The sequence below is a fragment of the Mauremys mutica genome, chromosome 22 (genome assembly GCF_020497125.1).
Source record: "Mauremys mutica isolate MM-2020 ecotype Southern chromosome 22, ASM2049712v1, whole genome shotgun sequence".
Classification (NCBI taxonomy): domain Eukaryota; kingdom Metazoa; phylum Chordata; order Testudines; family Geoemydidae; genus Mauremys; species Mauremys mutica.
The window spans coordinates 16,307,001-16,320,364 of NC_059093.1; the positions used below are offsets into that span (position 1 = coordinate 16,307,001).

The 13,364-nt window shown below is 48.6% G+C and overlaps 1 protein-coding gene across 1 annotated transcript in view; it reads right to left on the reverse strand.

The window, feature by feature from the left end:
• Positions 1–6,292: 6,292 nt before the first annotated feature.
• Positions 6,293–13,364, reverse strand: part of DCPS (decapping enzyme, scavenger) — a 56,573-nt gene continuing 49,501 nt past the window's right edge. The window contains exons 5-6 of the mRNA XM_044996843.1: positions 11,222–11,332; positions 6,293–6,714 (exon numbers count right to left, since the gene is read on the reverse strand). Of these exons, the coding sequence (XP_044852778.1) occupies positions 6,448–6,714; positions 11,222–11,332 (378 nt within the window). The 3' untranslated portion in view covers positions 6,293–6,447. The remainder of the gene's footprint in view (positions 6,715–11,221; positions 11,333–13,364) is intronic.

Here is a 13,364-nt window from a genome sequence, read left to right on the forward strand (position 1 = left end):
CCCACCTAAATAGGAAGTGACAAAGCAGGGGCAGGACAGGCCCTCTGTGCTTTCACCCCATGATGGAAACAAGGCAGAAGGTGACAAGAGTCAAACGTGTGGGAGGCTAGAAGGCTCCGTGAAGGGACGCAGGGCCTTTCACATCTGGCTCAAGCTCAGCAGTGAGCAGAAGTTAGCACTATCCATTAGGCAGTCGGTGACCCATGTGGAGTGAGTTTGGTGGATCTCAGCCTAATTAATAGAATCATAGACCATTAGGGTTGGAAGAGACCTCAGGAGGTCATCTAGTCCAATCCCCTGCTCAAAGCAGGACCAACCCCAACTAAATCATCCCAGCCAGGGCTTCATCAACCCTGACCTTAAAATCCTCTAAGGAAGGAGATTCCATCATCTCCCTAGGTAACCCATTCCAGTGCTTCACCACCCTCCCAGTGAAAAAGTCTTTCCTAATATCCAACCTAAACCTCCCCCACTGCAACTTGAGACCATTACTCCTTGTTCTGTCATCTGCTACCACTGAGAACAGCAAATCCATCCTCTTTGGAACCCCCTTTCAGGTAGTTGAAAGCAGATCCCCCCTCATTCTTCTCTTCTGCAAATCCCCCCTCATTCTTCTCTTCTGCAGACTAAACAATCCCAGTTCCCTCAGCCTCTCCTCATAAGTCATGTGCTCCAGCCCCCTAATCATTTTTGTTGCCCTCTGCTGGACTCTTTCCACATCCTTCTTGTAATGTGGGGCCCAAAACTGGACACACTACTCCAGATGAGGCCTCACCAATGTTGAATAGAGGGGAATGATCACGTCCCTCGATCTGCTGGCAATGCCCTTACTTATACAGCCTAAAATGTCGTTAGCCTTCTTGGCAACAAGGGCACACGTTTGACTCATATCCAGCTTCTCGTCCACTGTAACCCGTAGGTCCTTTTCTGCAGAATTGCTGCCTAGCCATTCGGTCCCTAGTCTGTAGCAGTGCATGGGATTCTTCCTTCCTAAGTGCAGGGCTCTGCACTTGTCCTTGTTGAACCTCATCAGGTTTCTTTTGGCCCAATCCTCTAATTTGTCTAGGTCCCTCTGTATCCTATCCCTACCCTCCAGCGAATCTACCACTCCTCCCAGTTTAGTGCCATCTGCAAACTTGCTGAGGGTGCAATCCACGCCATCTTCCAGATCATTAATGAAGGTATTGAACAAAACCGGCCCCAGGACCGACCCTTGGGGCACTCCACTTGATACCGGCTGCCAACTAGACATGGAGCCATTGATCACTACCTGTTGAGCCCGATGATCTAGCTAGCTTTCTATCCACCTTATAGTCCATTCATCCAGCCCATACTTCTTTAACTTGCTGGCAAGAATACTGTGGGAGACCATAATTCTCAGTGGGCAAGTCCTAAAAATCGACTGCTGCTCATCCATGCCACCAATCCCATGAACGCTGGGACAACTCTGAGCCAGTGTCCAGAATGCCCCTCGAGACCCCAGGAAATGTTAGCAGTGGTTAGCTCCTACAGTCATTAGAGGCTGCTGCTAGGGCTGCCTGCATCATGTGCTCTGCCCTGGCTTCGCACACCAGCTGCAGCATTGTCATGAGGACAAATGCAGCTAAGAAGATTCCAGTTTCATACTCCCCCTGAGCAGAGATGGGAGTATAAAGGGGAGATGGCACATGCAGGTGCTGGATGGAGAAACAGACCAGGTCACCATCCTTGGAGGGAAATGAGCCTGCTCTCTGACCCACACATAGTGGTGGGGACAGGAGGCCACTAGACTTATCTGCTCCCTCAAGAAAATAGCTGTAGGCTGTGTGAGAGGACGGTAGGTCTCCAGGGGTTTGGAGGTGCATCCAGGCTTCTTCCACATTGGCCCTGAACCCTGAGGGGAATTATACAGATTTGTGGCGCGGGCAGAACGGCTACTAAGGCTCTGACGAATTATGTTATTGGGCTGAAACCTCCTTGCTTGTTGCCACAGCCCAGGAGCAGCATGGTCTCGACTCTAGCACACAGGGCACTGGGCTAGGACTTGAGACACCTGGGTTCTGTTCCCGGCACTGTCTCTGCTGTGTGACCTTGGGCCAATCATTGCCTGTCCCGCTCTTGCCCCTCCCACCCACTACCTCTCCTCTGTTTTGCTCAGTGACAAGACCTTAGTGGTTCAGGCGCTGAATTAGGCATCAGCATTACCCAAAAAAAGCCACAGTCGTGTGAGTTCATTGTGTCATCTATTATAGTACTATTCATATTTAAACAGTATGATGGGCGAAATATTTAGTTTTGCCGTGAGAATTAAAATATAACAGTGCAAGTTGATAACTTAATTGGTTAATAACATAATAAAAGCATCCTGATTGGTTAATAACATAGGTTAGTTAATAATTAAATCACACAGTGTTTTAATACCATGTGCCACAAAGAGCCGCAGGAGAGACATTAAAGAGCCACTTGTGACCCACAGTCCAAGTATCCAATTAGCTGCATGTACTGTGCCAAGCAGAGTAGGAGCCCAATCTTGGTTTGGCTATCCCTATTTCAGGGTTCGCTTCTTTGAGGCACACAGCAAGGAAGTGAGTTGGCCAACATCACATCTGTGATGGAGCTGGAAGTAGAACTCATGTTGCTAGAGTCCTACTCCAGCACATTATCCCCTACCCCAAGCTGAACAGCCTGAAAACTGCCGTCGTTTGGGTGTCCTGATTGTTTCAAATCAACAAAGTTAAACTCCATCTAGGACCTGGAGTTACAGATGCCTACATAAGCTAAAGGTACATGAAAAGAGGGCTCAGGAAAGAGCTAATGAATCTTTAGGCAGTGGTCTTCAAACTGAGGTACGTGAGCTCTCCTTGGGGTACACGAGAAAACTCCTGTAATGACGGACAACGCACTTTATTTGTCTTATCTCAGGAAGTGAGAGCACTGTCATTCAAAGCACTGCTGGTTCAGAGAGCTAGAGGGTGAGTAGACACTGGGGGTTGAATGGCAGGGGATCCATAACAAGCTAGAAAACTTTTCACTTCTGGATCACCAGTTCTGGTCCATACTCATTGCTCTCAGTCCAGCAGAGGAGCAACGGCTTCAATGGACCATGGGAAGCAAATTCCTCTCACCTTTAGAGGGAGTCCCTTTAGGTCAGAGTTAAGTTATAACGGTGGGGAGTGGGCAGTGGTACTAGTTCTGGAAAGAGGGAGGATTTCAGTGACCAGTGCTGTCAAGACACCGCTTTTCAAAGCACTAAAATCACACACAGCATATAAGGAGAGTCACAGTTCAGGGCACCCGCTCTAAGCTCCAGGCTCCTCAGCCTCTGTTGGGTAGAGACCCACATCTCTTTCCCTCCTGTCTGGGGTATTTCCAGGCTGCCCAGTTCCCTGCCTACATTGTGAGTTCCCTAGTAAGGGCATGGCTACACTTGCAGATGTAGAGCCCTGTGAGTTAAACCCGCCTTCGTGCAGCGCAGTAGGGAAAGCGCTGCAGTCTGTCCACGCGGACAGCTGACAGCGCACTGGCGTGGCCACATTTGCAGCACTTGCAGCGGCATTGGGAGTGGTGCATTATGGGCAGCTATCCCAGCATGCAAGTGGCTGCAGCGTGCTTTTCAAATGGGGGTGAGGTGGGGTGGAGTGTGACAGGGAGTGTGCGGGGAGAGAGAGTGGGTTTTTGGAGTGCTGAGTGTGTCAGCCCGCTGTCTTGTAAGTTCAGACTCCCCTCCCTCCTCCACCCCCTCTCACTCACTGAAAGCAAACAGCAGCTGTTTCTTTTTTTCTCATAGACCAGATAAGCAGCCTCTGGCCAAAAGGGATCCCAACCCCCCTTCCGGCCTCTCTCTTCAAACAAACATTAGCTGTGGGTACTCCAAACGGAGCCCCCCTGCCTGCCTCTCACTCATTCAAAGCAAACAGTAGCTGTGTTTGGTTTTTTTGATAAGCAGCCCCCAAATGGAGCTTTGAAAGGGCACTTCCTCCTCTGGAGTTCACAACCAAACAAGAGAGGATGCGTCAGTTAAAAGGATTATGGAGAGTTTCTGGAGATCAATCAGTGCGTAATAAACGTTTACACTGGAGCCCAATACGCAACAGCTGTTATTCCTCTCAGGGAGGTGGAGTACCAGCGGCGCTGTAACCACGGAGACACAGCGCTGTACGTGCCTTGCCAGTGTGGATGGGGAGTATGGTACAGCGCTCTGGGAGGCTTTACACTGGCAAGCGTAGCCAAGGCCTAAGTCAGACTGCCTAAGCGGGCCTGCTTTGCCTTCCACGCAGAGGCTACCACATAAATGCCCACAGTTAAATTACCAGACAGCTCTGTCTAAGCAAGCACATTTATTCTTAAAACAAAAGCATTACACAGAAAACATTCTGAAACAATAAAAGCACCTACACACATGCTGACAGCTTACCAGAGATCAGCCCAGCTCCAGCAGGGCTCTGGTAGGCGAACAGTCCGTCAAACTCCACCAAGGGGTTTTTCTGTGGTCACAACTTGGGAACAGCTGTTAGCTCAGAATAAGCACCCCCACAGCTCTGTCATTCCTTTCAACAGGTGGGGCCTTGGGGAACAGGTGATCAGCAGACGATAGGTTGCTCCTCAGGGCGTAGCTTCAAAGGCTGAGTCCGGAGGTGAGAAGCTGCCTTCCCCTCTTCCCAAGTATTTTCTAGGAAACCCACTGAACCAGAAGTGCACTCTTACCTGGCACATTGTTTAAAAGAGTTCGCTGAAGCTCATAACACTTCCCAGGGTTGACATGAGCCATGTCTCCCTCCCAGAGATGTTACATACAATCCCACTATAATACGTGAACATTTGCATTTTTAATACAAGACCTCCTGGGATACTTATTTCAATAAGGTTTGTCCTGGATATTGCAGGAAATTACCGTAGCAGTCATAAGGGGATTTGAGTTGGCAATTCCACCCTCCCGTAGCTCTGCTGCTGATAGCAAGTTGTCCTGTCCTCCCTACAGACTATTGGGTTTGCTACCTTCAGATTTTCACTCTGGACATTGCAGAAGACTTACATGCAAGTCCCTAAGTATTCTGCCATTCGCCAGCTGCAAAAATTTGCAGGCCATTTCATTAAAAGAGTTGTGAAGAAAACCTTCCGTACACGAACCGCCCTATTTCTCTGTTAGCTACAACTCTGAAACCGACCGTTGACAATTTAAATGGCAGCACTGTGAACTATTGCATTGCTGCTTATTTTAGCAGAAATTAGCAACTCCCGTGTTTGTGCCATGATCCCAAACTGCTCCCCAGGTGCCAAGCCCTCATCCTCCCCACGCAAGTTCTACTATGTAATTGTGTGTTATGAGTACATCCTGCAGCGTACTGAAAATGCAGGGACAGTGAAAATATCTAAACACTACAGATTATCCATTTTCAGATTTAATTCTGTAAAAATCCTCATTTTTTTTTTCATTTCTCTAAAGCTGATGAGGAATTGCTGCAAAATCCAGGGGTGTTTATATCACAGAATGGGATAAACCTTTAAGGGAGGTGGGTTTAGCCCCACCTGTGACTTATCCTCCTAAGTCATAGGCGCCGACTCCTTGGTGCTCCAGGGCTGGAGCACCCACTGGCAGCTCCAGGGCTGGAGCACCCACTGGCAGCTCCAGGGCTGGAGCACCCAGAAAAAAATTAGTGGATGCTTAGCACCTACTGGCTAAGCATCCACTCCTTAGCACCTACTGGCTAAGCATCCCCCACTCCTCCCAGCATCTCCCCTCTGCTGGCAGCCCCGTCAATCAACTTCTCCCCTGCCTCCCAGCGCCTTCCGCCCACCGTGATCAGCTGCTCCACGGCATGCAAGAGCTGGGAGGAGGGGAAGGAGCAGGGATGGAGCAAGCTTGGGAGAGGGGGCAGAACTGGGTGGGAAGAGGCGGGGCGGAGGCTTGGGAGAAGGAGTGGAGTGGGAGCAGGGCATGGGGCGAAGTGGGGGTTGGGAGGAAGCCGGTGCCTATGTCCTAAGTGATAGGTCTGAGACCAGGGATCAATTGATAGCCTACAGGTTACATGGTCTTTAGATTAAAGATCAACAGTGCACCTCTGTTGGAGAAAGCCCTGCAGGTGACTCTGGGGTCAGGGGAAAAGACCTGGAAAGGGGCCAGGAAAACAGGAGCTGGTTTACAGAAATAAACCATCTCCGAAGAAAAGGACTGAAATTCTGCTGCGTTGGGAGCTTTATTTGATTCACTGCCCTGTGAGTCGGCCCACCAGCTTCTAGTTTGTCATAGAAGTTAGGTGCCCCTTTCGACAGAGCAGAGAGGACATGATTCCATGGGCCACATGGATGAACAGTCTCTGCTCAAACAACATTTTATTGATAGAAATGCAGGTGAGGGGAACGCAATCCCAAGTCTTACAAAATTGAGTTTAAAAAAAAAAAGTCAAAGACAATAAAAATAATCCATACGTAAAAAGGTAGAAAACCAGCCCACTTCCAGTCCCGGAGATCTCAAGCTTTGCCTGCTTCCTGGAATTTCTTCAGCAAGGCTTCGTCTGCCCGGAGGGCAAAGGTCAGCGTACGCTTCTGGTAGTACTGGGGGTCGAGCTCCAGATTGTCAATAACGTCCGACAGGAGGTGAGCTCTCTCCACTGAGCAGCCTGGTGCATCGTAGCTCAGAGCGGTGAAATGCACATGCAGGTGGAAGTAGGATGGCTGGTAATGCAGGTAAATCCGCAGCTGGGAGCCAGCCACGCCAAAGCGCTTTAATATGGCTTCCTGGGGAAGAAAGGGTAGAGAATTTAATCTCCCAGATAATACACTGAAAAGTTTTAGCATCATATCCAAGGGCGGGGGATTGGCTCGGAGCACACTGGTACATCCGATGACCTAGCCCACTCTCTTGTGACGGTGAATTAACATCAAGGGACAGAAATACTCCTCCTTTCATCCAAAGATCTCAAAACATTCAGGAGAAACTTTCCAAACTGTACAAAGGAATTGCTGAAATACAGCAACCTGCAAGGTGGAATATAAAAGTTCAGTTCATACCGACGCTGTGGATCGTTTAGAACAGAAAGTGCACAATACCAGCTGAAACGGCCAGGGGATGGGATAAGATTTAGGTAGCAGAATGCAATTACTTGACTGGAATTTAGCCAGGACAACAGGATTAATACTCCTGCTTTACAAAAAGTGCCATGGGACCTGTAATGACCATGAGGGATCAAGCCCTCAGTTCCAGGGCTTGTCTGAGAGTCACAGAAGACGAGGTTTTGGTTACACACTAAGGAACTTGTTCTCCGATGTTTTTACATATTTTCCCCTTCTCGGATTCCTGCCGAAGGAAATTGATGGACAGGGTCATGCAATACTGGATACTTGGCCGACAGTCCGTCCAGCTGTAAACCCACCACTCGGTGTCTCTGTGAGAATTCTAACCCAGTGCAGACAGAGGCCAGCTGCACACTAAAGCTTTATTGGAGAGGAGGGAAAGGAGGGGAACGGACTCTCAAAGCATTGCTTAGCCAAGCCCTGCCCAAAAGCCTGTTACCAGCCAAGCTCACTGGCCATCAGGTACATGCCTGCAGAAGAATTTAAAGGGGTGGAGAACTACTTTAGATTCAGACATACCATGCAGGAAAGAACTATAAAAACAGACCAAGCTGAGGGCTTACTGCACGTGTTTTACCAGAAACGATTTAGGCAAGCAGATGTCAAGGCTGTGACGATGTCTGAGCATCGGAGCCGTTACCGAACGTTTAAAGCACAAGCTGGGAGGCAGAAGGTGAGCAAGCGGGAGGTGGAAAGGGAGGAGATGGTGTCCGCTGTGTGGGAAAGCATCCCAGTACCATGTATAGAGGAGCAAGGGGAAAGGGAGGGTAGGTCACAGTTTCCCCAACTGGGCAGAGGTGGGAGTAGTTTTGGCCAACACCCCACACACATAGTTGAGCCTAGTGGCACATGTCCCCTCATGCATGTTATTCTCCAAGGCAGATGCCTGCTCCAGCAGTGATCCCAAATCACCAGGCCCGTATGCGCGGGACACATCCTCATGGGTAGGAAAGCAAAGCGCGCCTGCTCAGCACCTACCCAGCACAGGGAGAGCGGTAACAATAGGCCAGATTCTGATCTCAACTCTGCCAGGATAAATCTGGAGCCACCACTCTACTGAAGTCCCTTGAGTCTGTCCCCACAGGGTCACCCGTGAGACAGACCCAGAGCTGGCCCCGTACAAGCCCATTTGCTGAAATGGGGGGGGGGGTCGCGGAGCAGAAGGCTGCCTCCTTCCCATTAACTACCTCCACAATGAGGCCTGTTGCTTGTGGGGGCTGGATAACACACCCAGCATGTTTCCCCTTAACAGTGCATTCTCTCAGCTTTTATTGTTCCGCATCCCTCATCGCTCCAGTTTGCTGGGTGAGTTACAGGATCCTGTTACCAGTCGGTGTAATTAAAGCTATAAACAGCGACAGTGAACCTGTCAGGGACCTTCCAGCATGCTGCGCTCGTGTGCTGGTTGGGAACGCTAAGATGCCTCACCCAATCTTTTAATTAATCTCTGCTTTCCCCAGTGCAATTACTTCCTGAATTTCCAGTGCAACGAAGGGGAAAAAACTCAAGTCCCTGTTACTGAACATGCTGTATCATGGGCCTAGAAAGGTCATCAGGAGCAGAAAAACAGGCAGGAGTTTAGACGCAATTTATTAATGCAGGGGACAAACCTCCTGCTTGACTCAGGAGAGTAACTGCCCCTCAACTCCAATGGGCAGTTTCTGCAGGGGTCACGGTAATAATGCTTAGCACCTCTACATCCCTTTGTATTCAGCGATTCCAAGGCCAGAAGGGACCCCTGGGATCATCTAGTCCGATCTCCTGTATGACACAGACTTGATTAAAAAAAAACCACCCCGTGATAGAAGAATCTACCACAATCCTTGGTGAGTAGTTCCAATGGTTAGTTACCCTCCCTTAAGAATCTGTCTTAATTCTAGTCTGAACTTGTCTGGCTTCAACTTCCAGCCAGCCACTGGATCTTGTTAGACCTTTGTCTGATAAATTGAAGAGCCCATCATCAAATTTCTGTCCCCCATGTAGGTACTTACAGACTGTGATCATGTCACTCCTTAACTTTTCCTTTGGTACGCTAAACAGACTCGAAGGCATGTTTCCCAATTCTTCTAACCACGTCACATATTACCTAGCGCATTTGTCAGACCCTGGCAAAGTAGGTATTATCCCCGTGTTGCAGATGGGGAAACAGAGGCATGGAGTGGGGAAGCCCATGATCACACAAGTGAGTGGCAAACAGAAACAGACCCGTGTTGTCCTGACTCCCAGTCCCCTGCTCTAACCACTACCATCCTATTTTCCTCTCTAGAGCTAGGAGTTTCATATCTTGCAGCCATCCCGAGTTCAGCAATCTGCAGAGCAGCAGTGAGCTTTCTCCGATGGGCCCAGAGCTCCATTCTAAGTGCTAGTGGCTCAAGCCAGGGCAGTTATAGTTGGAATCATAGATTATTAGGATTGGAAGGGACCTCAGGAGATCATCTAGTCCAACCCCCTGCTCAAAGCAGGACCAATCCCCAAATTGCCCCCTCAAAGATTGAACTCACAAACCTGGGTTTAGCAGGCCAATGCTCAAACCACTGAGCTATCCCTCCCCCCACAGCGTTGGAAAGGAATGGAAGAGGAGCCTCATACAGCACATGCTAAAAACAGTCTCCGTGAAGGATTGACTTGGCTCTGGCTAAAAGTCCCAATTCCAAGTCAGACTGTGTGTTCAGACTTCAGCGCTCCAAGCCCAGGTGCCAAGAGGAAAAGGGTGTTTTATTTTAAAAGAAGCGTCAGATTCTGCTCCAAAGAATGGGGAATGTCACAGCCAGGGTTACATCCACCGTCTCTCCATGGCTGTTCCATAGGGCCAGCTAATGCAGCGACTTGGAAGCCAAGAGACAATAATCAGGTGGGAGGCTGAATTCAGTCAAGATGGACGCTGCTGCTCTAGGCCCTGAGACAGACACTACCAAGAGTTTGAGCCCAGTCCAGCTTAGGATGAGCTGCTGGCATCGAAAGTCAACATCCCAGCGTAAGAAATGCACTAGTCTGCCATGGAGAATCCTTGTCCTGCCTGCAGTTCTGAAGCTGGAGGAACCTTTTGCTCTTCTTGGGTCATGTTCACAGAACTGGGAGCTGCAGATTGGGTTTATCCCACAAGGACGACCCTGGCAAAGCTACGGAAGAGTGTGCTAGCCTTTGGAGCGCTGTGCTCTGAGCTCAGGAGCGAAAACAGGCTGGCAAGACAATCGAGACTCCCTGCTTCTGTCCAATGGGAGCAGGGAGATTGAAGGGAGAAAAGCAGAAAATGCTTCCCATGGCCCTAAAGAGACACGTTGCTTTCTTACGCACAGAGCCCTTATTACTGCCTGAAGCAGTTCAAGCAAGGCCCCTGTAACTCCTCTGGCCTCTAGTGAATAAATCGTGCGTCACACTTAGATTTTATCTTTTTCCTTTGCTAGTTTCTCCCTCTAACACAGAAGGACCACCAGGCGCGTCATATACAGCGACACAAAGGCCTTCGGTGGTGCCAAGCAGGGCAGCCACATCTAGGCATAAATTAGTATTTACCTAACAATTTTCATCCCCAAGAGCTTCACAAACGGCACTCAGTATCACTGGAATTGCAGCCACCTCTGGGGTGGGAAGGAACATGCCGGGTATGCAGTAAAGGCAGAGCTCTTTCAAACTGGATCCTTACACTTCTAAGCCATTTCCTCCACTTTGTGTTCCCATTTGGGTAGCAGCTGCTGTCAGGACCCTGTTTCCAACATCTGGTCTCACAGAAAGTGTCACTTTTCATTTTGTCAGTGACATATGACCGCAGAAAATTAATCACAGTCAACTTAGTGTCCCCAGCAGAATAGGTGCGGCTGGAGTACGAAACTGTAAATGCAGGGCTGGGGTGAGTAGGCTGGTGGGTATTAAACACTCCGGACAAAACCCCATGCGGAGAGATTGTGAACTCCGCTTGTGGCATATCCAGACACTTTCCAGTCTGCTCCCTGAGCAAATAGCTGTTATGACAGCCCAGGTCAACTCCCTAAAACCTCACTAGCGGGAATTCAGCATCAGCAGGGTGAAATTGGTTGCTATTCCCTGCTGATGGGAAACCGAGGCAGTTCCCAAACTGATCTTCCACGAGTAAAACAGAGACCCTGATGGGTGCTTATATGCTAAGGTTACAGGGGCCATAAGAAGCCGGATAGATAAATGACATAACACCCACCTTCCCTTCTTGCAAGATGTTCCTCAGCAAAGGCAGGTGCTCAGCGGTGAGGTCTCGCAGTGACTTTATCCCCCGACGGTGGCAGATGGCTATCAAGTACAGGTCATCTAGCTGCAGAGACAGGACATTGTTACCACCAAAATATAACATAAAAAGCAGCAGGAGATTCTAGGTCTTAGAGCTTCACAGAAAATATAACTCCAGTAGTGCAGCTATGAGAGGAGTCTTGCCCCATGTCGATATGGACTGTTGTCATCCATCGCACTGCCACCGAGATTTGGCTGAATAGTATTTGTGAAATAGGATACTAGATATCTTCCCCCCCATATACGCAGACACGCTTCAAACCAAACGCGCTGCTTCAGGTAGAATAAACAAACAAATTTATTAACTATGAAAGGCAGATTTTAAGTGATTATAAGTCAAAGCATAACAAGTTGGATTTGATCACATGAAATTAAAGCAAAACGCATTCTAAGCTGATCTTAACACTTTCGGTGCCCGTACAAACTTAGATGCGTCTCACCACAGGCTGGCTGGTTGCCCTTCAGCCAGGCTCTCCCCTTTGATCAGCGCTTCAGACGCTGGGTGGGGATGTCTGTAGACGGAGGTGGAAGAGAGAGGAAGAGCACGGCAAACGTCTCTCCCTTTTATCGTGTTCTTTCTTCCCTCTTGGCTTTGCCCCCCTTCCCCTTCAGAGTCAGGTGAGCATTACCTCATCGTAGTCCCAAACTGGCCAAGGGAAGGGGGTGACTCAATTGAGAGTCCAACAGATCCTTTGTTGCGGCCTAGGCCAGTGTCTTTTGTTCCTGTGAGGCTGGGCTGGGTTTGTCACATACATGCCCTGATGAGGTGCGAACTGCCCCTCTGTTCCTGGAGAGTTTTGCCTGGGATTGTTTTAAGCCATGAGGACACATTTTCAGCCTCATAACTATAGGCATGAAATTACAACCTATAACATTACTATAACAACAATGCTCAGTGCATCATGAGCCTTCCAAAGACACCTGACATGACAAACTTTGCACTGGATACCATGCAGTCATTTTATAAGGATAAACATGGAGGTGAAGGGTGTTCCCCCGAGATAGAGAGTGTCACAGTGACTCCCATTTTACAGCTGGGTAAAACGAGGCACAGACTTGCCCAAAGCCAGAGTGAGGCAATGGGAGAACTGGGAATAGAAGTCAGGAGCCTATATTCCCAGCCACTTGCTCAAAGCATTGTCTCCCTGCAGGACAAGAGAGCAACGTGTCCCCGTGAACAGATGATAAGAAGGAGATTTTTCTAAGAATTCAAAAGGGCAAAAGCGTAACTTTAGATTTCAAAATGGAAAGGTCCCATGTGTTTCTGTTTGAATATTACAAACTGGGCCAGTTTCCAATCACTCTGGTTCTTTAAATAACTCATCTCTCAAGAATTAATGAGTCAATTCACAATACCAGTATAGTGAGGCTACATCTCATCTACAAGATGATCAGCCAGGCTTCCAGCATTGCCCAAGGTAGTCGGTGAAACAAACATTTGATCACCCTTATGGACATAAGTCGTTATAAATGGAAAGAAACATTGGCTAGGTATTACATACAGGGTAACGCACATACACAGATGTTCTCTCAAGATTCTTATTGAGTTTCAAGGGCTGTACTGGCCATGAAATCAGTTGTAAAGTTCTGATTTGTCAGAACACACATGCATACTATTATTATTGATTATTTGTATTCCAGTAGCATCGAGAGACCGCAGCTGAAACTGGGGGCCCATATAGAGCCACACCTGAACCCCCATCTATATTCTGCATGTTTTCTGCCATGGGATGACAACGCTCTACAGAACACGGCTTTTGCAGCACATTCAATCAGCTGCCCCATGCTTCCAAAGCGTCATCCTTCACGTATGTAAACATTGTAGGGTTCTACAGCTTGTGCTCCTTGTACTGAGTTAGCTACTCTCTGAGGCACCTTCAACATGTGTGTATAGAACAAATAATTTAGATGTCTAAGATCCTCTCTGCTTTTTTTGCTGTTAAAATAATTCCACCTGGCTATTCTGAAAGAGCAGATGATTTGAGAATATGGCTCTCAAGATGCCTGCTCAGACACCCAAAGCATGACATTTCCAATTACATCTTTTCGTTTCCAAG